At 41.7% G+C, this 24,825-nt stretch overlaps 1 protein-coding gene across 1 annotated transcript in view; it reads right to left on the reverse strand.

Annotated features, from left to right (window-relative positions):
• Positions 1-19,084, reverse strand: part of SLC9A2 (solute carrier family 9 member A2) — a 33,935-nt gene extending 14,851 nt beyond the window's left edge. Inside the window, exons 1-5 of the mRNA XM_057422330.1 lie at positions 18,686-19,084; positions 12,667-13,130; positions 6,825-7,075; positions 1,410-1,627; positions 50-252 (exon numbers count right to left, since the gene is read on the reverse strand). Coding sequence (XP_057278313.1) covers positions 50-252; positions 1,410-1,627; positions 6,825-7,075; positions 12,667-13,130; positions 18,686-18,968 — 1,419 coding nt within the window. The 5' untranslated portion in view covers positions 18,969-19,084. The remainder of the gene's footprint in view (positions 1-49; positions 253-1,409; positions 1,628-6,824; positions 7,076-12,666; positions 13,131-18,685) is intronic.
• Positions 19,085-24,825: the final 5,741 nt, after the last annotated feature.

Below are 24,825 nucleotides of genomic sequence, written 5' to 3' on the forward strand. Positions count from 1 at the left end.
TTATTTACAAACTGTCCAAGAAGTAAGTCCGTAAGAGAAAGCACATTACCTGAATGAAAACGGTAAAGAATATCACCACAATAACAGCAGTGATGAACAATTTCTTCCTGGGAAACACAGCAGAAGGAAGCAGAAATACAAGTGAAAAACAAATAGCTCCTCGGAGGCCTCCATAGGCAATAATAAATTGGTCCTTAAAAGTGAGAGGAATTGTCCGGAACACATTAATGATCTGAGTCAGAACAAAAACACCTGAAAGAAAAAAACAAAAACAAACAAACCAGAAAAGTAAATTAAATTACAGAGATCCTCCACAATGCTAACATTTGTTTTAAAACACTTTATTTGCTTCTTACCTATATATTATTGAAGAAATGAGATATTACTCAGAAGCTTGAAAACACCATGGAAGAAAAATTTCAAATGCCTACAGAACATCATCTTAAACATATTCAGTGAGCTAACCACCTTCGGTCAGCTGGATTTAGGACCTGAAGGAACTAATTAATCCCCACAAGACACCTATCTGCTAGACTCTGCACCTCTAGAACAGCAATAATTCTCGGTGTCAGTATAGACCAAGACTCCTTTTTTTCTTTCTTTTAATAGGATTTGAGGTGCTTTTGAACCCTTTGGCTTGTCACCTCCATCAATCTGTGCTTTGAACCCTGAAAACTTCTGTTCACTTATTTGATTTTACTTGCATAGACAAAAAGGATGCAGGACTGGGGATGGAGGGAAAAGATGCCAGAGCATGCTGGTGTACTGAAGGCAAAGACTCCAAGGCTGTGGTGGAATGGAGTAAAGGTATAAAGGCAGGTAAAGATTGGGGGCCAGGAAGTAAGGGAGCAGTCAGGCTCCTTGGCTGCTTTTCAGCCTAAGGTATTGCGGGGTTGCAGATGCAGGAGGGAAAATAATCAAGATTTCTGCACTGAAGGGAGACTTGGGAGCTGGAAGTAGGGGTGCAGAGGCAGATCAGAACATGAGCTGCCTTGACACATGGAAGGGACTGAGTCATTACAGATGAAACTGGGGTGAGGGGCAGGTTTAAGACCTATGAGCCTTAATTGTTGTACAACTGTTAATTATTTTAAGCCAAATTTGCTTATTTTAAAATAAATATTTACTTAAATTCATATACTGTACTTAAGTGCATGTACTTAATGCACATATAAATACAGCAGACTGCCTCTCACTTTAGATGAGCAGGGTCAGGACAAAACTAATTTGGGGGCTCCATTTTGGGTAGAAGGTGGAAATTGACTCTGCAGTCTAAGACACATTGCCAGTACGAAAACCATTCTTATAAGCGGATGGGACTCTGTCTAATGTTTTGTATTTTCTACTTGAGAAGAGGTAAAAAGTTTCACTTGAAAAGAATACTGATACATGGACTGGTAATTGCTTACCTAGTGCCCTCCAGATTAAACAGAAAAGGAGGGTGAAGCTAACGAAGGCCCAGTTCCACTCATGGTTCTTTCCAACTGTAGACACGCCCATAAAGATGAAGATTAATGTTTCACTGACACTGCTCAGCATCTTCATGAAATACTTTATTGTTGTATAGGATTTTTGAGAAACATTTTCTTCCACATATTTATTCATGGTCATGGCACAAGCTGTAATCCTGAAAGGCAAACATTACCCTGTATTTCACTGTTTTAATGGTTTTTTTTGTCTTTCTCATAACTGCAGAATATTATTCACTTTTCCACAGTTGTCTTTAAAATACAAAAGCATAACTTATTCCATAACCAATCTCAAATATATAGGTGTGGTGAACCTACAGTTTTGGGCACAAGAGTTTTTTTCCACAGCGGGGAGTTTTCTGAGAAGACATTAGGTATGGAGTTTTGTCATAGTAAATCCACATATTCTCTGCAGATGTCACACTAACTCTGTATTTTGAATGAGGCAGAGGTGAGGAGAGCCAGGGGCAGCCCTGGAAAATGGGGTGCTGCTTCTCTTGCTGCTGAAGAACACCAGAAAGGATGTTCCTCAAAATTGCATGTCGTGGGGCAGAGCTTCCCTCAGTTCCCACTATCAGCTGTCTCACTAAACCATTCCTCTCCTCAGTGACAGTAGTCAGCTCTTCTTTCCAGGCAATCTAAGAAGCAAGGCTACAGATAATTTGTCATCCTCTGCCACTTCAGGCCACTGTTTGCTTTGCCTCTGCATAGGGCTGCAGATCTAGTCAGCACAAAATAAAATAGCCATTGCCATGCAAAAACTAGCTCCAACCCTAGGCAAACTCCAAGACTAAGAAGAAGGAAAGCTTGACTAAAACTATCGCAGAGCCCCATCTGCATTTCACAGAATCATAGAATCATTTAGGTTGGAAAAGACCTTTTAGACCACACATCCTCTGTGGCCCAAGAGTAGCATGCTGCATGTGAAGCAGAGCTCATCATGGTAACATGGGTCCCACCAGAGAAGAAAGGATGCAGATGATAAGATAAGCATGTGAGCTTCCTCCCTGCAACACTCAGTGTCTTTAGGTAATGTTTCTAGTTTGAGCATGTGATTGGGACAACAGAGGTCCTACATTTTTGACAATCCTGACAGACTGCCAATGTTCTTCACAGCTCTCCTCCTTGTTCTTATCTTACAGTTGCCCAAACCGGGTATTTGTCATAGATCCCACAAACATATGTGCCTGCATATGTCAGGAAAGAAAGTGGGAGAGGACCTGGGCCATGCATGGATTTTGTCCTGAGGACTGATGACTTGGCAGGACATACACCCGAGCCCGGAAGCTGTCAAACATTCCCAGGTTCTTCGGTTTATAGATAGCTCTGGTGGCCAGCTTCAAAAGAGTATGTAAAGAAGGGTCTCAAACCTACTTAACACTTTCACTGTCCAGAACTCACATATTCAGTGGCAAACCAGCTTTTCACAAGCCACAGGTTGCACTGATGATAGACTTACAAATATTTCCATTTATGTCATGACAGCTCTCCTGTGTATGCACTGCTTATCTGCACAAGTATAAGAAGTCTGATGCATCCCACCTACCTCCAGACAACTGTGCATGCAGTGGAGCTGGCAAGTGCAGGGGCAGCAAATGCAATGTAGCAAGAATGTAGTGGGCAGGCTGCAAAACAGCCATTTCCAGACCCACAGTTTATGGGTCTCAAAGCTGCAGCTCACTGCCCAAAGCATTAGGGCTGTCAGGTCTGCATCAAAGGCACTGCAAAACGCTACTATTTATTAGCTTTTAAAATAAATAGTTTTCATGATTATAGTCACTTAGGAAAGCCCTGCAGCCTGGGGAATGGGGAAGCATGCTCTGGACATGGTTTGTTTTTGGATCCTGAGGTAATGGAGACACTGTAAATAGATGTCTGATAAGAATCTGCCACCAGATTAATCAGGATCCTTGCAAGCTGTAACTTAAAACATCTACTATGCTTAACCACTAGACTTTAAAGGGACAGCACTCTTATTATTTTCAGACACATTTTGCGTTCATTAATTAGTGTTAACTAATTGATGAATTGGTTCAGCAGTATAACAAATAGTGCTGTACAGTATTTGTTACTCTTCAGTTAAGTAAAATTCCACATCTAATCACTGCTCACTTTATGAATCTGGTATCTTCTCAGAGTACTAATTTACATGAGAAAAAAAAACCTAACCCTGTTGAATTATCTTCAGTTTTAAAATAATATGGCAGAGTAGTGTTAGAGTTTAATATAAAATCAATTTCTTTGAATATGCAAGATTTTATGCACATTATTATAATGCATTCTTCCCAAACTAAATTTTTACTATCACCATAATCAAAACAAAAGCTTAGGTGTGTTTTATTTTACATTTCTTAACCACATACATTAATTGTGGCTTCTACTTCTGTTACCTGAGGTAGTTGCCTTGGTCAAGAATGGGGAGGAGGGGAACAGACAGTTAGTTGCAATTAATCTGCAACTTTGCGCTTCTGAAGAATAAAAGTCCTCCTGTGCAAACAGTACAGTTTCTGTCATGACTGCAATAAACTAGGCCACCAGGTTCAATCCTCAAGTTTCCTTGACCTACTAAACTTACAGTAGTTTCAATGTTCGTTCCTTTCAGCCTGCTAATTCACTGTTGAAACAAACAAACAACAAAAAAAAAAGGCACATATATGCTTAGTTCTGCTGCATCACAGCCTTTATGAGAAATTAGTAAGCAGAAAATGCAGCATTGTAATTAGAAATGGAAGCAAGCAAATAAAGTTCAGAGTCACATCTGTATGTTTTACACCCCTGATCCTGATTCAAACCTGGCTCTAATTACAGTAGAAGCTCTTTCCTCTCTTTCAGAAAAGGATTTTCTCACTGCAGCTCATCAGGACATGGTTCAGTCCCTTCACTATTTCAGCCAGGTGATCTGGTGCTGGGGTTATACAGGGATGCTTCAGGAATTGTTTGTCCTCAGAATGAGTACACAGACTTATCAGAAGAGGGACAAGCACCTTACATTCCCCTCTACTCCTCTGCCAGCGAATTCCTACTTGCACTTGGTGTATCTATCTTTATTATTTGGTAACACTGTACATTCCTGCTCATATTCTCCCCCTAAAGTATGGTACAACACGTAACCACAAGATCTTGCTGAGTATTTTTAGAAACCTGCTAATGCAGGAAGTGGGAAATCAGTAGTTTAACAGACTCATGTGGATATGGGTGAGAAAGGGGAGATCAGGCAATTATTCCCTATAGGCTGAACTATAAATGGCCACAGAAGCATATAATGAATAAACAGTCTGGGTTGTAAGGGACGCGCAAAGGTCATTTGGTTCAACTACATGCTCAAAGGAGGACTGACTTTGAAGTCAGTCCCAAGCAATCCTGATGTGAGTCACTCACTGCAGAAAACGACAGGGAACTCAATACTGATGCATGCTGTACTGTGACACAGAGCAAAATATTCTCTGCAGTTCAAAGCCCAGTGAAATGTGAAAAGCATGGAGTAGATTTACACCAAGTGGATGAAGAGATTACAGGCGCTTGGAACACTGCTAGGAGGGGGCACGCTTTACATCTCTTGACAGCTGAGACACTGTATGGCTGCAGAGAGCCCTTCCTGCTCCCCCCAAGGCATTACTGATGTATCCAGCTCTGTTAGCGGTTACAAAATACATTTAGAGTTAAAAAACATACAGGACATTTTAAAGACAACTTATTTTCTATTGCACTGTTGGAGGGAAAATAAATACTTTGTGTTTCCTTTTCAGTTTTGCACTCGCTCAGGATTACAAATGAAAACGACTAGGTTGTTAGTGCCATTGGAAGCACCAGCATGCTGTTGCAGGCACTGGCATGCAGTGGGTCCACTGACCCACCAGCTGACCCAGTGTGCCCTTTCCATTGTATCCTGGGTGAAGCATGTCCAAATCAGTATTTTCATGCACATTGCCACAATCTTTTTCCATGTACAGTTTAGCCACATGTTTTTGGTTTAGAAGCCCTTTAAGTATTTGATCATAGGATGTCAAGGACATTTGACTTAAGAAGTGGAGGAAACTAGAAACCACACAAATGCTATGAATAGAAGCTAGGGAAAGAGACGGCATATTTATGAACTTGGTCAAAGTGGATGCATATGCTGCTTTATTTAGACTTGTATCAGAGAAAGAAACCCATGCAGTCTTTACGTATATTAAAGTACTAACCCCTCTTGGTTCATGGCATAGCTCTATTTTTATACCACTGAAATCATCAGCTGTAAATGGCCAGTAAATTGCTTCCCAGTCCCAGCAAACCTTATACTGGCACATCTATGATACCAAACCTCTCACTCGCTTTCCTAAAAGATGATCATCAGATAAGGTATTAACAGTATTAGTGATACTCAGAAGTAACATCTGAGTTTTCATAAAAAGCTGTGCTCCTAATTCCCGAATACTCCTATTTGCCACTAGAACAATACAAAATCATTGAAGAAGGTTGGCCTTTAAAAATATTACTTGGAATCAGAGCAAATCATTTAAGTATATCAAATGTCATAAAGGCTCTTTCTAAAGTTGAGGTTGTTACAGTATAAACAGCATCAAGCTAGAGGCTGTGTTCTCTCTTGACTGAAGCCCAGGAGTGAAAAAACAGGAGTGAAAACATTTTTATCTGTTGGAAGTGGGAAGAATAATATTGTTTTATACATAATGATGTGTAGAGACAGCATTGGAACACACAGGCGCACGTACCAAGATACTAAACTAAAGGGTTATATCACCATAGGACTAGACTCTGGAAATTTTACATTCACTCAATCCTTACTGTGCTTGTAATCCAGCAGGAGTTTGCCTTAATGATATATGTATTGTCTTCATTGAATGGTACTCAGTAGATGCTCACATGACTAAGTGTTAAGATGTAGTTTCACAATATGTAGTTTCACAATGGCATCAGAAGTGAAGCCAGTTCACAAAGTTCCCAACAACCACTCCCACTCCCTCCCAGTCATCGCTGCCCCTACATCACTGTGGGCTACCCCTCAGCCATGCCCTTATGACTAGTTGTAGGGTCACATGAGGACACAGGTCACCAAACTGATTTAAGAATAATTCCACTGAAAATACAAGGGATTATTTTTAACTTGGAGCATTTCAAAGATACGGTTTATGGTGTGATGCCATGACCAGCTTTAGTGACACAGCTGGTGTGGTGGCAAGCCAAGAAAATGGGATGGAAGCGGGAGGGGACAGGCCGGAAATCCTCAAGCCAGCATCACTGCTATGCATAGTGGAATGATGCCATATGGCAAAGTTTGCAAAACCTGGACCATTCTGCAATTTCCTTTGACATTCTTACTTGAGTACTATTAGTACTGAAGTTCGGGGTACTTACGCCATGATGCCTGAGAGATGAAACATTTCAGCTGTTATGTATGACAAGTAACTGTACAGGAAGACAAAGAGTGGCTCAATCACTCGGATTTTATGGGTGAAACGGGTGGTAAAGGCTGCTACAAATCCCAAAAGGATTCCAATCAATACTCCACCGATCCCCACTATAAAGAAGTTAGCAATCCCAGCGAATATGTCAATAACCTTAATTGTGTGCATCTGGCAGAAAGACTTGAACAAATTGTACAGGACCTATGAGGAAAAAAAAAGCACATTATGTTTCTGAACTTTTACATTCCTCTGCTTCAATGTTGAATTTTGAATTTTTCTGTCTATCTTGAGCTCACTTTTAAGATAGGCTGTTGTTTACCTCTGGCATATTACTTGTCCACTACAGATATCAGGGAGATACAGAATCATAGAATCATAGAATAGTTAGGGTTGGAAAGGACCTTAAGATCATCTAGTTCCAAGCCCCCTGCCATGGGCAGGGACACCTCCCATCAAACCATGTCACCCAAGGCTCTGTCCACAAAGAAGAGTAAATATAATTATTTCCATTTTTTGCAAATGGGACAGGTTTCTTAACCTGTGCCATTCTGCAGGCCAGGAGCCTAGATCTATCTAATCTTTCTTTAAATCCATTTATTTGCAGAGCTTCTAATTTCTCCACAAATGGCCATTTCAGATTTTCTCCAGATAAAAATAAAATTTAAAAAAAGGAAAAAATACAGTTCCATAATCAGTGAAAAATCAAGAAATCAAGTTCTTTCCAAATTATTCTGATCCACATAAGATATTGAGAGCTGCAGAACTTAATTGAACCATACAGATTCATCTGGCATGGGGTGAGGTAGAGAGATGATGGACAGTGACCACCCCAAGGAGTACAAGAAACATGAAACAAGAAACAAGGCATCCATGAAGTACTCTTTCTCTAATTAATTTCTTATTAATTAACTAATTCCTAATTAACCACTAGGAATCCAATAGTTCAAAGACTTTTTGAACTTCAGATTACTTCTAGAGATTGGGATTTAGTTCCTATTAGAAGACCTGTTATTGTGTGTTTCCCCAGATTAATTTTCGAAGTGTTTGTAACCATCCTCCAAAATAGAGTCCATAGGATTACCGTATTTTCTTAGCCAGACAGCCTTTATGGTTTACACAGGAAACAGAATGATGTGAAGTCCACATTTCTCTAATATCAAGTATTTCAGTTACTACAAAACAGACAATGGAATCACTTACTCTTAAAGAAACCTTAAAGGGTCTCCCCATCTGCAGACTTATTTGGGAGATTTAAGCATTGCCTGGTGCTGCATGTATGCTCCTAGCCATGAGATAATGTGAGGGCTACGTAGGTCACTTGTACAGATTTAAGCTTGGTCGCAGGCACTCGTTCATGTCACAGTGGGTTCACAGGCTAAGCCACTGTGGTCACAATAAACACTTTAAACATCTTAGACAGCTTGCAGGAGCTAAACCTCCACTTTCTGGACTTCTTAGTAAACCTAATAAGTTACTTTATCAGAAATGGCATTTGAGAGAACAATGTTTTATCAGTACTTGCATTGTGGGAACAATGTAGGTGTTTGAATAGTCACTGCTAAGGATTTGTCATGTTTTCGGTCTTGTTCTCTCTCACGTGACAGAAAGTAAGTTGTGCGGCTCTTCTTGGCCAAAATTGGTCTTACAGAGGTAAAAGTTCTCACTACAGACTACTGCAAAGGCATGGCCTATCATGGGTCCTTTGGGATAAGTGAAGGGAAGGAACTGAAAGAGAAAAGAAAAAATATACTCCAGAGCAAGCATGGAAAAAGGTTAAATCAAGGGCAGCATGGCCACCAGTCATTTTCATTACAAAGCAACAAACAGGACAAGAGCAGGAGCATGAACTATTTAATTGATAATGATGCCCTCAGGAAAGTGCAGCTGGGCGTAGGTAGCGTCCTTTTTCACCTGCACAAACCCCTTCATCTTGCTGCTCTGAGGCAGACTCACAGTCTTTTTGCCCTGCTCCTTCTTACTATGTCCTGTGCAGGACAGGAAAGTAATGTCATAGGCTATGCTGTTTTTCCACCTTGCTTTGCTTTGTGGGCCTTATGGATTTGCATTAAGCATCCCAGAATTAAACCTACTGGGAACAGGTGTGGCTTTGTTGGTCACTTTACAAGGACCTCTCAGTCCACAGACTCCCAGGATGCCTTGAATCATAGACTAAATACTGTTGAGTTTCATTGTTTGCAACGAGAGGAGTTCCCCTGAGTTACTTGCTGAAACTTGGGACCACCCCAGAGTTATGCTGTTCTTCAACACATCTACAGAATTTGACCTGGCAGAATACTTCCTTGGTATGCATCATGGAAGATTATTATTTTCTTTAAGTGGAGTTTTAAGCAGCCTTTTTTATATTTTAAAAAGTAACTATATAAATATATATAAAGGCAAGTCTTCAAAATAAGGCCACTAAGAGCTGCTTGTAAAGAAGCGTATAATTTTGATCTACTCAAGCAATAGCCTTTCTATAACATCACTTCAACCTCACAGCAAAGTATTCACCCTGCGAACAGAATGGAATCTGTTGTGTCCACATCCAGACATCTCCATAAATCTCAAATCTGCTGTCGTAAATTATTTGAAAGAAGAAAAGCAATGTTCTCTTTTGTACCTTGGATCAAAACCAGTTTGCCATGATAGAAGCAGCAGCTAAGGCTATGGAACGTCATGAACATGATTTTGATCATGTTCCTATTGTTCTTTATTTACACTGCTGTAAATGAGATAAAAATCAGGTTCGCTTCCCTTTTACTCTATGGCAGTTCAGTTTTACAGCCCTCTCTAAACTTTCAGGTGAGTTAACATCAACTCTGGTCACAATTTGAAGTGCATTTGTCCTGAGAACGTTGGGGTTTTTTCCAGGCTCAAGATTTGCACTTACTCATCATCCTTCAGCTGAACTCACTGAAGGCCACACCAAGAAGTATTAGTCAACAATCACTTTTTAATCTTGTCTCACACTATCTCTGCTCTACCTAGACACTAACTGCTTATTTTCGTCAGCTCTCGGATATTAGTTTTTCATTTTGAAATTACTTTAAAGCACTCTAAAATAATGTTTTCAGCAGAGGCAGAATACAGTGCTCTGCTGTAATGTTTTCTAACACGGGAATAATATTATTGTAATTACACTGGCTCCTTCTTTGTGATTTTAAACCTAGAACTGGAATTTGAACTGATAACACTCCACTTCAAAATATGATCTTGCCATTTAATATCACTGACCCAGTCTTTCGCTAACACACCAACTCTGAACATGAAGCCAACTAGCAAGCATTGTCCTCAGCTGAATTCAAGCTCCAAAATTCCATCAGTGGGGAATAAGGATCATTCAAATGCACAGGCTTATCACAAAAACTACCAGGCATGAAAGACCACATGAGAAACACAGAAGAGCTGAGATTCCTAAGAAAACACGCCTCGCTTTGCACCTAAAATGCAGAAGTGGTAGTATGTTTTCTGAAAAGAGAAAGCATAGATGACACTGCTATTCTAGTAAAAGCTTTTATTAGGAGCAGCCAGGCAGTGCAAGCAGATAGGAGGAAGAAGGGCTTAAAGTATTTTGAAAGCATGTTTACTAAAGCCACTGTTCTGCACTGCCCATCTGTTCAGCCCCTGGGTTTTTTGATACTGCAGGGGCTGTAGGCATTAGGCAGCTTCTGTGGATGGCCCGCCCGCATTCATCTCTGCTCCTGCTTTGCCTCTGCACGCCACTGGAGCCACCTGCCACGGCAGGTGAAATTCAAGGGCTCCAGCAGATGAAAGCTGGAAGGTTCTGCACTCTTCCTTCTAGCTGGTTTTATCAGCTGTCCCAGTAACACAACAAGGGCAAATAAAGAGACAGTATTTACAAAACATCATCTCCTTTGAGCAGATAGCTGAGTAACTCTGGCAGCAAGGACTGGTCTGGCAGCACTGCTATGGGCATGGGGTTCCAGGTCTTTTAAGGACACCCCATGGGCAATCTGTGTGACGGCCTGGATCATGTTCTGAGTATAATCACATGATCGCAGGTGTGCAAAATCATAACAAGGAACCATTAGCAGACCACTGCTTAGCATGTAGAAATCACTTGATCTTCTGCCAAGTGCTACCTTTAAGCGATAGCTAGGAAGTAAGACCAAAGGTACTCTAAATTCCTTTCACTCCCTCGTGAACATATGTATGGCCAGTGCATTACTGGGCTGGCTCTACAGACTCCTCAGAGTACCACCCCTGTGCTAGGGCATCTGGGCAAGCGTGCCATCAGAAAGGACTACCTCCAAAGAAGGCAGTAATGACACCTACAGGAAAGCCATGCATCATGATTATTAAATTGCTATGCCAGCACCCATAAAAATGGTGTTTTGTAGTAATTTGCCATTGAATTATGGCATGCATGAATAATTCCATCATCAAGATTCAGTGTTTTCCTAGCAAATCCTGCTGGATTAACTGCTGCTCCAGTGGAAAGGTGACTGATTTTTGCAATTGGAAAAAAGTTATTTTGGTTGGAAAAATACACACATGCACACAAAAAACAAAACAAAACAAAACAAAACCCAAAACAGTTTTACATTCACATAAAAACAGACCTTCTTCCCCCAGAAAAACGTGTATGTAGAGCTCCACCGCAGAAGTGGCCATTAGGAGTGAGAAGACAAGGCATGGCTGAACTGATAAGCATTCTGAAACCTGGTATTTACATTCACTAATTTTCAGGACTGGCTTAAGTACCAGGTAGTTTCAGCTGTAAGCCAGAGAGAAAAGCTAGGCTTTAAGGCAAGCCCATAAGAGAGAAGATGATTCAGATGACTGGATAGCAAGAGAAACAGGTATAACATGAAGCCTAAGTGAAAAAAAAACAGTACTCACAACAAACAGTACTCCCATGGGCAAACAAGAAATGGTCAGTACAAAGGCTCAAATTAAAGGATGAGATACACGTGTCAAGCACATGAGGCAAAGTCCTAGAAAGAGGGAAAACTGAAGGACAACAGTGCATAGAACGGAACAGGGTTAAGAAGTGAGTGCCAGAGACAGAGAAGATGCGGACCCAGTTAATAAATCTTTCTGATCCTTCTAGCATATGAAAAACTGAATCTCCATGTCCCACAAAACAGGAAGCATGCCAGGACACAGCTGTCATGGGCAGGTTTTCAAGTAAGGCATGGATAAATGGGAGTAATGTCTGAGACATGTTGTCATCAGGTACAAATAAGGGGCACTGGGGTGTTAATGGAATGTGAAGATTGATGCCCATAGGTCAGAACCACAAACCAAGTTCAGCTAGTTAATGATTAGAAATTACTGCTTCCAGATGGCCGTCCTATCTCATCTATAGCCTGTGAGGAACATATTGGTAGTCTCAGGGTACTTCCAACTGGATGGGCAGATGCAAAACTGTGTCCTGCGTTATCTCAATGATTTGCCCACTCTCCTGTGAACATGCTGGGACACCCCACATTGTGCCTTTTCCCTCTATTGTCCAAAGACATTTCTGCAGTTGAGGAACACCTCCAGTTTCACTTTAGAGAAATAACAGAATTCAAAGATACAGAAACTAAAGAGATCAGGTAGTAAAATCTGTAGAGTAAATATGTTACCGTTACACATTACTCTGGTGTAGTAAGATTACCATACTTTCTAAATCTGAAGTTTAGAGAATTACATAAATACATTAGCACTCCTTGACTTCGGTCTATTGGCAAACTGTAATAACCAGATACAAAGAGATATAGTGGAGTGGCATGCAAACAATCATTTATCATTTTTATCAACTAATCATTTATCAAGTAACTTACCACAGTGATAGCATCATTCAGCAAAGACTCTCCAAACACCAGGATGTAAAGCTGCTCATTGACATGAATATTTTCAAAAACGGCTAACACCGCCACAGGATCCACAGCTGAAATGAGGCTGCCAAAGAGCAAATTCTGCAGCAGTGTGATATCAGTCAAACCAAATGCACTGATCTGGCAAATTCCATAAAGTGACATCCCAATGCCGATGGCATTCCAGAGCGTGCCCACCACAGCATACCAGAATATGGTACCAAAGTTCTCAAAGAAAAGACGAGTTGGCATAAAATATCCAGCATCAAGTACAATGGGTGGTAAAAGATACAAGAAAAAAACATCACTGTTCATTACAGGTGGGGACTTCTCCTCTGCTCCAAAAATAATCCCACCAAGAAGCAATCCAACCAGAATAAGGAGACAGCTTTCAGGTACAATTGAGGGCAACTTGTGATAAAGATGAAAGCCTTCAAAGGAAATTCAAACACAAGAAAGTGAAATGGTTATTTATACAGAATCCAAAAGATTATTCTGGATTCTGCTACCTTAGCTTCTATCGTAAGCAAGCACCAATCACAGAGCAATTTCATTTTAATTGCAAAGACTGAACTGGACAGCCACAACAGGTCAAGGCAAATCTGTTGGCTAGGGTAGTTAATTCAGTTAATTTGGTGGAGAGACAATTTAGTAGATAAACGTTCCCGTTTATTAGCTAAGCTGGTGGCAGCAACTCTGCACAAGTGTTCTGTTTGTGGAAGTGTGGGTATTTTGTAATGTGGAATCCTCCAGAAACACAATCCAAACACTTTTCTAGGGCAAACTACATCTAGATAGAGGAAAAAAATACTCATGCTAACCACCCCTTCCTCCATGCGCAGCTTCACAAAGGAGTTTAAAACTACATTCATTTCATTTTTAGAAGTCTTTTAGAGTCTCAAAGCTAGGGAGGGGAACTAGTACATGTGACCTGCACCCAGTCACCCATGGTCACTTCACCAGCCACCATGAGGAAGCATTTACAGACACAATTATTGTTATTTTAGAGGCGTCTCCAAATTAATTTCACAAGCAGCAGCATGTTTTCCATAAAGTGACAAAAAGATGTAGCCTATGTTATTATGCTTATTCTTCTGTATTATATTCATTCTAGAAGTGTCAGGAGTCTCTCATAAAAATCTGTGCAAAGTACTGAAAAAAATGAATTGAATAAAGGTTCTGAATGAGGACTTAGTGGTTGAATGTTCCTTAGCCTACTAAAATTCTCAAAGATATGCAGTTTTGACTTAAAGATTCTCGTTACTTGCAAAAGTTGGCTGTTGTAAAAATAATTTTGGTAATGAATGGGGTAAGTTTTGAAGGAACTTACTCTGGACAATCTAATGGAATGATGAACCTTATGCACCAAGGTCACATTCCAGCTCTTGGCGATGCCAATCTTTTCCAGGCTCCTCCTTATCTATATTTGGCCCACATAATTATATAGAAAACTATACACACCCACAAGATCCCACAGTTCCTGCCTAACTAAAAAGCATTTAAATCATTTTAAATGAGAGCTGCATGGAAACACTGGGTGTGGTAATAACGGGCATCTATTTCAGTAAAACTATTTCAGTAAAAATCACACCTGTCATGGAAACAGTTAAACCAGTTTAAGTTTGGTATAGTTCACATCTAATTTCCCAATTTCAGGCTTCTGTATCTTGTAACACCTATTTTGTTAATTCTCCTTTCATCACAGATTTTTTCCAAGTAAAAGAAAGTCTGAACTCAGCCAAAACAAATGGCTAGGAAGGACCAAGGGGAAAGCTGTTTTAATCTATGTTTTTTTAACTTGTGTATTCTATAACTATTAAAGCTATTTTAAAAAGTAAGCAGTTCAAGCTGCATTTCTTTCCTTTCTGGTTGATACAGACTGCTTTTCAATATTTAGAAACATGGCCTATGTGACTCATTGAAAGCATTGCCAAATTGTCATTCTTCGAAACCGGAACCACCAATATGATATTGGCAGAACAGGCAGTGACCCTGGAAATACAAGAATTTGAGTTGAAGACTTGACTCTTCACCTTTCAGCCACTTCCACATAAAAATTTTATAGTTTCTCTTAGTTTCTGCAGTGGCAGGATGCCAAAATTTCCAATACAGTGACTGAAGTTTCCCCCAAGTAAACAGATTTTGACAGAAGTGTTTTAAGCCCTTCAAAATACCTTAAATCATTTTCTCCATAAAAACTGAAGAGGAGGAGATTTTTGTAAAAGCAGCTTTTAATGTAAGCAAACACTGTCCCATCCAGCTGGAACACAATGGCAATGAAATGTCTATTGAGAATATAAAAGTAAAAATCTTTTTCTTTTCTTCTTTACAAGTCACCCTTTGAAAAGTTCATACCCTCTCAGAACTTTTGTGACTCCACCTCATCTTTAAAGCTAATGGAAAGGCTCCCACTAACTTAAAGGTGCTTTTTATCCATGCAAGCAGCACTAAAACTCCTGAAAGACTGCCTGCCTCCACACAAAGCATTCAGAGGTGATGAGGGAGAGGCTGTGGTTTCCCATTTAAGGGCAGAGAGCTGGATTTAGAATCCAGTGCACATCCATCAGACTCAGGTGCCCTGCAAGATGAGGGACATCTTCCCTGCTCTGAAAGATGTACAGCCACATGTTCACAAGCGCCCTAGGAGCAGCCACATGGTCACAAGCACCTAGGTCACAAGCACCTGCAGTACATGAAAACTCAGACTTCTATGCTGAACCCAGGACTACAACTACTTTCCCCTCTTCTGACCCTGTTCTGGGGCTCCTGACCATTCAGTGACCCAGCTTCAACAGCATGGAAGATGTTTACCCTCAGGCCTTTGGGCAGAAGACAATCTGCCTAAAATGCAAGTTCTATATTCTTCAAGCTAAAAGTCTGCAGAGTCCTGGTATACTACTTCTTGGGTGAAATCCAGTGCTCTCTGATGCTGGAAATGCCACTCAGATCTGTGCTTCTGATTACAAGGGAGTTTTCTAAGGAGCCTCTGAACAGCTTATGCCATTTTTAAGGAGAGAAGTGTTGGAAGGATATCAGCTCAGTTCCCAGAAGGAACACTTCTAATTGTGCATTTGTGATTAAATGTAAAACTGATGGGAATCTGGATCTGCTATACCAGTTAGCACAAGAATTAAGCAAAACTGGGAGGTAAATAGACTAGTCTCACTGCCTAGACACTGCAGCATACTTAGGGTGCACTGGGTCCCACTTAACACACTCATGGAGTAACATACCATCTATACTGTATCAACACATAAGATAATAAGTAGACGTAGCCAGGAAACAACAAGGTTGTTCAAGGCAATTTCTTGAAAATTGATTTCAAAATGTGCCCGTGTTCTATGCTGGAATAAAAAGCACCATGTTTCTAATGTCTTCGCGAAAATGTACCTTGTCAAAATGTTCAAGTTCTGCTTGCCAGCTTCAGGTTTTCCTTTCTCATGCTGTCTTTCTTGCTCCCTCTAAACCTAGCCTACAATGACACAATCACAGCCAGAGTCTGAGAAACCTCTTAGGTAAACCCACTATAAAAATTAGGAAATGCTAAAACATTTCAGCTAAAGTAAAACTGCCCTTCTGCAAAAACACATTTGTTCAAAAAGAGTCTTCAGGCAATAAGCAAGTTCTGCGATAATGGTTTTTTTTTGGGATCCTTCACGCACTGTGAGGGCTGTTACTAAATGTGACCCTATCTTCTGGGCTCCTTGCAGCTGAAAAGACCTTAGGGCTCCACTCATAAAGGTTTGCTACTTGGCAGTGCCAAGCGTAAGCGTTCAGTGCCTAGCCCCAGAAAGGAATTTGCGATGCCAGATTAAGCACCAAAGTTTCCTGGGCAGTGCATGAGTCTCGAGGTAGATTTCATGCTGCTTGGCATGAGGGGCGAGATGCCAGTGCTGCCCAGCAGGAAAAGCTGGGGAAAGGAATGCACTGGAGAGCCTCCTCTCTCACAGGGCCTCTCTCTTGGGTCTATAGGCAGTGAGATGGGCTGGAAAATCCCCCTCCATCCCTCTGAACTGAGACACACGGCCCACTCCTTGTAACAGTAGGAGGTGGCAGAGATGACATTTCTGTATCTATCTTGGTGGTTAGAGAGCTGCCCATCAGGGCTACCTGCAGTACAAACCAAAGCACAAGCGAGTAAAAAATTGATGCTGTAGGAATGTGGCTTAGGAGCGACAAGTCTGTCCTGGGAAAGTTTACCTGATGCACTCACTGGATAAGGAATCACAGACAGAGCTCCAGGAGAAAGAACTGGATGTTCCTAATTCCAGTCCCGGAGTTAGGGTGCCTGCAGATGGGTGTGGCAAAGCCGAGCACTGCCACACCTAGGGCCTCTCCTGGATCCAGCCCTCATTGGTTAGCGCATGCACACTTCTAGCAGCATGCCCTAGATTAGCCACATTAGCTGTAGTTTGGTACAACTGAAGGGATTTAAACATTATATGCACTTTTTCCTCATCTGTGCTGTTTGCTTGTTTAAACTGCATTGCAGCCAGATCAGAAAATTAAAGTTGTCAAGTAACTTCTTTTTTTTTTTTTTTTTACTTTTTAGATGCCTATGCACTTATGAAATATCGTAATAGTTAGAAAATACAGTCCTACAGAAAATTATATACTATTGTGTATGTCTGTGTGTCTACACGTTTCAAATGGCTTCCCTGTAATCTTAAATAAAATAGATTTTTTTCACTAGTCTTAGCTTATTCAAATGTTCTTACTGCATCCATGCTCAGAAGCCAGAGCAATGTTACAATACTCAGCTGGTTAACTTCTTTAACAAACTCTGTATTTTCTGGCTACTGGAGTCCATAATATACTTGAGTATATGATATTCTGATTTGCAAATGCCTAAATACATACTCAGGACTAAGCATGCATCTTCAATGTGTTATAATACATGTATCAAGATACATGTACCCTTAATGGGAGCAACATACAACATTTCTGCAGAAAGTAATAAAGCCATAGCATGCTGTTTGGATAGAGCATCAGGCCCCCAAATACAGCACCAGCCTTGACAGGAGGTTAGTACAAATCTTTCTTCCTGCAGACTCCTAACTACCTGATCACTAACCAGAATGTGACACAGTCTATTTAACTATCACTATCATCAGAAGTCAAGGTTGCATGTTTTATGAAATTGTTTTACCAGAATAAGTATGATCATAATTTTTTATGGAACTCTACTCTCCACTGCAAAATCAGAGTCCTGAATCAAACAACTGTAGTATGAGTAAACCTTTTTTGTTGCTGTTGCTCCCATGCCTTTATTTCTTACCTTAAGATTACCTTCTAGGTAAGATACAAAGTACACCACTTACAGAGATGTGCCAATTTTTAAATAGCTCTCTAGTACGCCATTACCTGCCATTCTTTAGATAATTACATTGTACGTATGTTTCTGCTTGGAACATAGAAAGCTAATTGAAAACATTATATATAAGCTGCACAAAACACAGTGAAACTATGCAATACAAATATTTTCCACATGAGGGAAGAGGTGGCCTTCCTTACTCATGCAGTGCTTTTTTGTCTTTTTCGGGACATAAGTCAATGGTGGGAAAGTAGGACAGGGAGACTTACTCTAACCCCATAAAAATTTGCTTTGCATCGATCTGCTTCCTCTGTTCTTAAAGTATTATTATATCCGGCGTTATTTTAAGAAAAAGAAGACAGTGCTCAAATGACAGCTCAAGGAAAAGGCAGAGGTGCACGGGGTGAGCGCTGGGGTGTAGAGTCTTCTATAGCCCGGGGTTTACGCCTTGCCGCAAAGGGCTGGAGGGAATCTCTTTTCTCCACCGCGCGTTCCCTAACCGAGAAAACCCGGTTTCCTACCAGCCAAATCACGCCCGGGCATCCCGCCCCACGCAGAGCATCACACTCCGGCCCCGGACCGTACCGGACCGGCTGCCGCTGCCGGCCGGGGAGGGCAAAGGAAAGCAGGGAGAGGGGGAAAGAAGGAGAGTCGCCTGACGGCCACGCTCACCGATCTTGGCGAGCGAGGCCAGCAGGATCCAGAGCGTGATTTCGAAGGGAATTTGCACGTGGGGGTAGTCCAGGGTGAAGACGTGGAGCCTCGTCTCCTCGAAAGTGGTGCCGCTGGGGCTCGGCGGGGTGCCGGTGCCCATTGCCGAGGCGCCGGGCAGATGGCTCTCCGAGGTGGCCCGCGCCTCTGCCGCCCCGGCCGCCAGCACCGCTAGCACCGGCACCAGCGCCAGCGCCGGCGGCCGAGGCGCGGCAGGGCACGGGGGGCCGCCGCGGCTGCCCATGGCCTCCCCGCTCCCGGGACCGGCGCGCAGCTGCCCTACGGCCCCGCGCCGGCAGCCGCCACCATCCCGCCGCCGCGGGCACCTGTCGCCGCCGCGGCCCTGCCGGCTCCGCCTCCTCCCCGGTGACTGGGCGAGGCCGGGCCCGGCGCCGCCGGCCGCCAGCGGCGTCCCGCTCCCCCCGGGGCCGCCCCCGCGGGGCAAAGCCGCGGACCGGCCCCGCCACCGCCCCTGCAGTCCGCGGCCGCTGTCGGAGGCCGCGGGGGCGCCGGGCGCGGGCCGGGTCCCAGCCGCAGGCAGGTGCTCAGGCCGCGTGAGGGCCAGCGCCGAGGAGTGCTCTGGCACCCAGGCACCGGCTCCTAAAACCCGGTACATGCGGAGAGGGATGGGTCTGAGAATTGCAGGCACTGCCCGAGCGTACTCCTGCCTCTACAAAGTGCCTTGAAAGAGATTTATTTGTGTGCAGTCATATAAACACACATACTTATATATAGATATGTGTTCATATAAACCAATGCAGAGAGTTAACACACTCTGTGTGATATGTACACGCCTGTATATGCATGTGCATACGTGCTTATGTAGTCTCTATATTTATCTAAAAGTAGCTTAGATATAGTCTCTATATACGGAGATATGTGTATGTATATTAGATAACTATTAGATATACAGTCTCTTTTACATATGTCGACATAGACAATATGGGCATGTATGTGTGTGTGTATATATATATATATATATATACACCTGTGTCTGAATGTGTGTATATATACATACAGATCTGTAGATGTATTTTAGTTAAGATTTTAATAAAGAAGTTTTACATACTTTTACACATGTATAGACATACGTATGTATATAGATGTAGATGCAGATATAGATGTATGTATATAGATGTAGATGCAGATATAGGTGTAGATGTTGCCATTACCAAATACAGGAAAAGTGCTGCTACCAAATATATGAAAGACAATATTCTGTTCCCACTAATTAGTTAAAGTATAGCTATATATTTAATATATAAATATATAGAGTTAATGTTTGGAGCTAAACAAGTTAACTTCTGTTAATTTTGAGAGTGAAAAGAACTAACTGTATACATACATGTATATAGGTTTATATATATGTATATACATGCTATACAATATCTTATATGATGATGGCTTGACTTTGCAAATGAAGATTTGGGAAGGGCTTTACCCATGCTTAATATCTTATATACTGTATAATAGACGATACATAATACATCCTATTTTATGTAATATAGTACTACATAATATATAGTATATGCATATATGTTACCCATATATTGCCCCTATCAAACACGTGATAGGCACAATCCTGTTCATATTAATTACAAGATTTACATTCTGTTAATTCAGAATTAAAATAGCACACTGTATAAACGTATATGTGTTCATACATATATTCTCCTGTGTGCATATATAAATACATTACTAATAAAGTATTTACATGGGGGGGCGGGGTGTGTTGCCAATATTGAACATGTGATTGGCAGAATCCTGTTCCTGAAGGCTCTGGGTTCTGTTTCCGTCAGATACTGCTGAGCACCAGCTTTCTGTATTTCCTGGAAGAGTGGAATCTCACCCACGATTTACTCGTGACTTCACTACTCATGAGTAAGACAGTATTCCAAACCTCAAACTCATAAAATCTTTATAGCACATCATTCTGCGTGCCTCTATAGCGAAGCATGTCTTTCTTGACATCAAATAAACCTAAAGCAGGTAGTAGGAGCTCTCCCTTTTTCCCCAAATGGCAAAAAGTAACCAGTGGCTACAGTTTCTGTAGGGAATTAAAATTAAAGCTCAGAACCAAGTAGATAACATCTATAGCTGTCATTTACCTCTCCCCCTCCCTCCCAAGCCTGAAAATAGGGCACTAAGCCTATAGTTTTAAGGACAAATTTTAAAACATGACAGCAATAAAAGGTTTTTCTTTTTTTCATCTACAAGTCAGCCAGAAAAACACATTTGAATATCAAACCAGTGTCTATACCATCTAACCCTCTACCTGCATGTGATAGCTTCACAGGTCCTTTTGTTTGTTATATTAGAGTCTCTGAAATAAGAGAAACAGATAAATATTGCAAATTCTGAGGATATTTCCTTCATATGGAAAGAAAATATGAAAAGAAAATGTTCTTTCTTTCCTGAATCTCCTGGTCCTGGTCAGAAGCCCATCCATAAGAAGAGAGGTGTAAGCCTTCCATGAAGGACACATCATTATCTCTCACATGCAAGTCAGACTGTAACTCATAAATTTAAATCAGTCTAAAATCATAACATCTGTAATTGTATTTGCATGTCTCATTTTATGATTTTCCTGCAGATGAAAAAAGCCATTTTGAAAAATACAGTTATCAAAGTGTCAATACCTGTTCTCCTAAAAGCAGTGTTTATAGATCCTCCCTAGTTATCTGCCTGCAGGATATTGCACTGGACTGAGAATTATCTTCAATAATGCCAATGAAAAAACATCGGCAAGAGAAAGCTGGCTGAGGTTCTTGTAAATATTGTTATTCATATACTGGGCCATTGACCTTTTTCTCTGATATCACCTCATAATCCCTCTCTGTGCTGGGATTCATATCCCCATTAATAGTCACCGCAGAAATAGGTTGTAAAGCAGGGAACTGGACCACCATCTCATAGCCCCACTGGCTGCCTGAGCACCCTCTGGAAACTGAACAAGTGGCTGGGGATTTTCAGTTTGCCACAGTAGGGGAAGGAAGACTTTGGGTGAGAAAGTGCTGAGGCGAGCAAAAGTGGAGGAAGGTCCCTTCTCATGGAAAATGTTCTTCATGGCTGTCCTTTTCATTGTAGGCAGTGAGGGATGACGGAGCCTGGCTGCTGCATACTGGCAGAGACAGAGCAATGCTTTGGCACCCAGGTCGTGCCTTTACAGTCACAGAGTTTCTGCCAGACAGAGGAATATGCATCCTTCATTGGGGCACCATCCACATATTTGCCATTATTTGTCCTCTTACTTTTCTCCTCTCCAAAACTTTTAAAAGAGCACATGCAACAGAAATCCTACTATCTCTGACACTGCTGTGGGTCAGGGAGCTAAGCTAACTTTTTTAATAACAGTATGAAAATAAGAAGTTAGTAAATGGGAAAAAAAAAAAAAAAGATGAAAAGACATCATTAATCCTGAGGCTGGTAACTTCCATGCCAGTAATAAAAAGGGAAATAATACACTGACACACACCCAAAAAAACTGTGAAACTGAAGAAATCTGGAGTTGAGATTAATTACTTGAGTTGATACCGTCTATTCTTATACCAAAATAATCTATTTATGGATGGAGTGGATAGATGAGAATGTCAAACTTTTGAGTAGGAATTGCTGAACCCAGGACAACAGGATAGCATGATGCAGCTGGGCAGTGGACCATGTTTGACTTTGGAGCTTGTTGAAATAGATGCAGTGAAGCTCAGTACAGTATAATGTGCCAAAGGTGTCATGGAGTTTCTCTTCATATTTGCAGCATGTACTGGTTTTCATTACCACCAGCCCTGTGCAGCTGATCCCACAGATCCTGAAGGGTTTCGGAAGGGTGGAAAGTCTTTAAATCTGGGCAGACATTTGCCTGAGACAGCAGAGCAGGGTATGATATTCCCTTTATCTCTGCTTCACCCAGTCTGTATGAGACAGCAGCAAGAGCTTCACTTCTCTCCAGCATCCCTTGCACTGCGCCCAGCCCTGCTGGTATCTGCACAAGCAGCAGGTCCTGCTGAGGCCGTGACCAGGGATGTTGCCATAAGGAGAAAAATATTCCTCAGTGTCAAAGCTGCCTGGGGAGGGGAGGGAGAGGGGGGGGTGTCTTTTCAGCCACGGAGAACGACTGAGGAGACGTGAAGGTGTGTCCCTGGCGCCATGGTGTCTCGTCATGGCTCTGCCCCTGACAGCTCAATGCATCTGCTCCCACTTCAGAACAATTTTCTGTCGGGTCACTCCGCACCATTTCAATGATAGCACAAACAGAAAGCACGTACACTGCACTTGCTTGATTACAACTGATCCATAGAGGACCTTCCCACAATGCCCCCACCGATGCCTCATTGCCCGCACTGTGCTGTGCCGTCTGCACCAGGGCGTAATTTCATCTCTTTCATTCTGCTCACAGGCATCATCTGTTATACCAGATACAGTGCTAACAGCATTTCACGTGACAAAGTGCATGCTATTTCGTACATCAAGATGGTAACTCACATAATTCAGTTCATTTACCTTTTAATCCATTTATTGATTACTACTGGAAATTACTACCAGAGCAAGGAACTGCTCAGGCTACCCACAGTGCAGTGTTTGGTGAAGAAACCATCAGCCGTCATACCACACAGGTTTGCAGTAGCTCAGGTGGTTCATACAGGTGTAAAGACAATTTAATTTTGCTGTAGTAAGCATTGGGATGTCATTTGGGTTACAGAGTTGTACATAATATGTTATTATTAATCCAGCTTTATCTAAATAATATTTATATATATCTATATTTTATCATAGAATCATAGAATCATAGAATCGTTAGGGTTGGAAAGGACCTTAAGATCATCTAGTTCCAACCCCCCTGCCGTGGGCAGGGACACCTTACGCTAAATCATACCCAAGGCCTCGTCCAACCTGGCCTTGAACACTGCCAGGGATGGAGCATTCACAACCTCCCTGGGCAACCCACTCCAGTGCCTCACCACCCTTACAGGAAAGAATTTCCTTCTTATATCCAACCTAAACTTCCCCTGTTTAAGTTTGAACCCGTTACCCCTTGTCCTGTCACTACAGTCCCTAATGAAGAGTCCCTCCCCAGCATCCCTATAGGCCCCCTTCAGATACTGGAAGGCTGCAGGTCTCCACGCAGCTTCTCTTCTCCAGGCTGAACAGCCCCAACTTTCTCAGCCTGTCTTCATACGGGAGGTGCTCCAGTCCCCTGATCATCCTCGTGGCCCTCCTCTGGACTTGTTCCAACAGTTCCATGTCCTTTTTATGTTGAGGACACCAGAACTGCACACAATACTCCAGGTGAGGTCTCACAAGAGCAGAGTAGAGGGGCAGGATCACCTCCTTGGACCTGCTGGTCACTCTCCTTTTGATGCAGCCCAGGATACAGTTGGCTTTCTGGGTTGCAAGTGCACACTGAAGCCGGCTCATGTTCATTTTCCCATCAGCCAACACCCCCAAGTCCTTCTCTGCAGGGCTGCTCTGAATCTTTTCTCTGCCCAACCTGTAGCTGTGCCTGGGATTGCTCTGACCCAAGTGTAGGACCTTGCACTTGGCATGGTTATCTATGTATATATGGATTTATAATGTCCATCTTTATCCGTAAGACCTATTTTTATTGCTATTATCAAAACTCTGCTTTTGTAATATATAAAAAAAAAGCTGATTGGAATAAAGCAGAATTTTCACTGTATCATAAATTTAGCTCCATTTTTAGGGATTCCCTAAAAATCATAAGGTCATGTTTTTTGTACTTAATTTTCTGACCTCGCTTTGATATCAAGGAAACATTTCTGGAAAATGTTACTCTTGACTATTTCAATAACTGGATTTCCTACAATTCCTAACAGGCAATTTTATAGGTGTTCTCTAGTAAATATGATGAAAAAACCCAAAATGCTCAGGGAAAAAATGTTAACTATATTAATAAGAAAATTTCCATCATTCTCACTGCTGTTTTAGTTTGATAGGTATTTTTTCAGCAGATAAAAAAAAAAATGTTATATTCTACTGATTTTTTTTTTTTTTAATGGAAATTAACTCTGTGCAGAGGAGCATTTAGTTTTCATATGTCTTACATTTTCCCTGACACAGTCCAGGGAAAAATCTCCATTGTAAAA

This window comes from Pezoporus wallicus, unplaced genomic scaffold, assembly GCF_028554395.1.
Source record: "Pezoporus wallicus isolate ANWC-B61680 ecotype Strahan unplaced genomic scaffold, APGP_CSIRO_Pwel_v1 contig_5785, whole genome shotgun sequence".
Classification (NCBI taxonomy): domain Eukaryota; kingdom Metazoa; phylum Chordata; class Aves; order Psittaciformes; family Psittacidae; genus Pezoporus; species Pezoporus wallicus.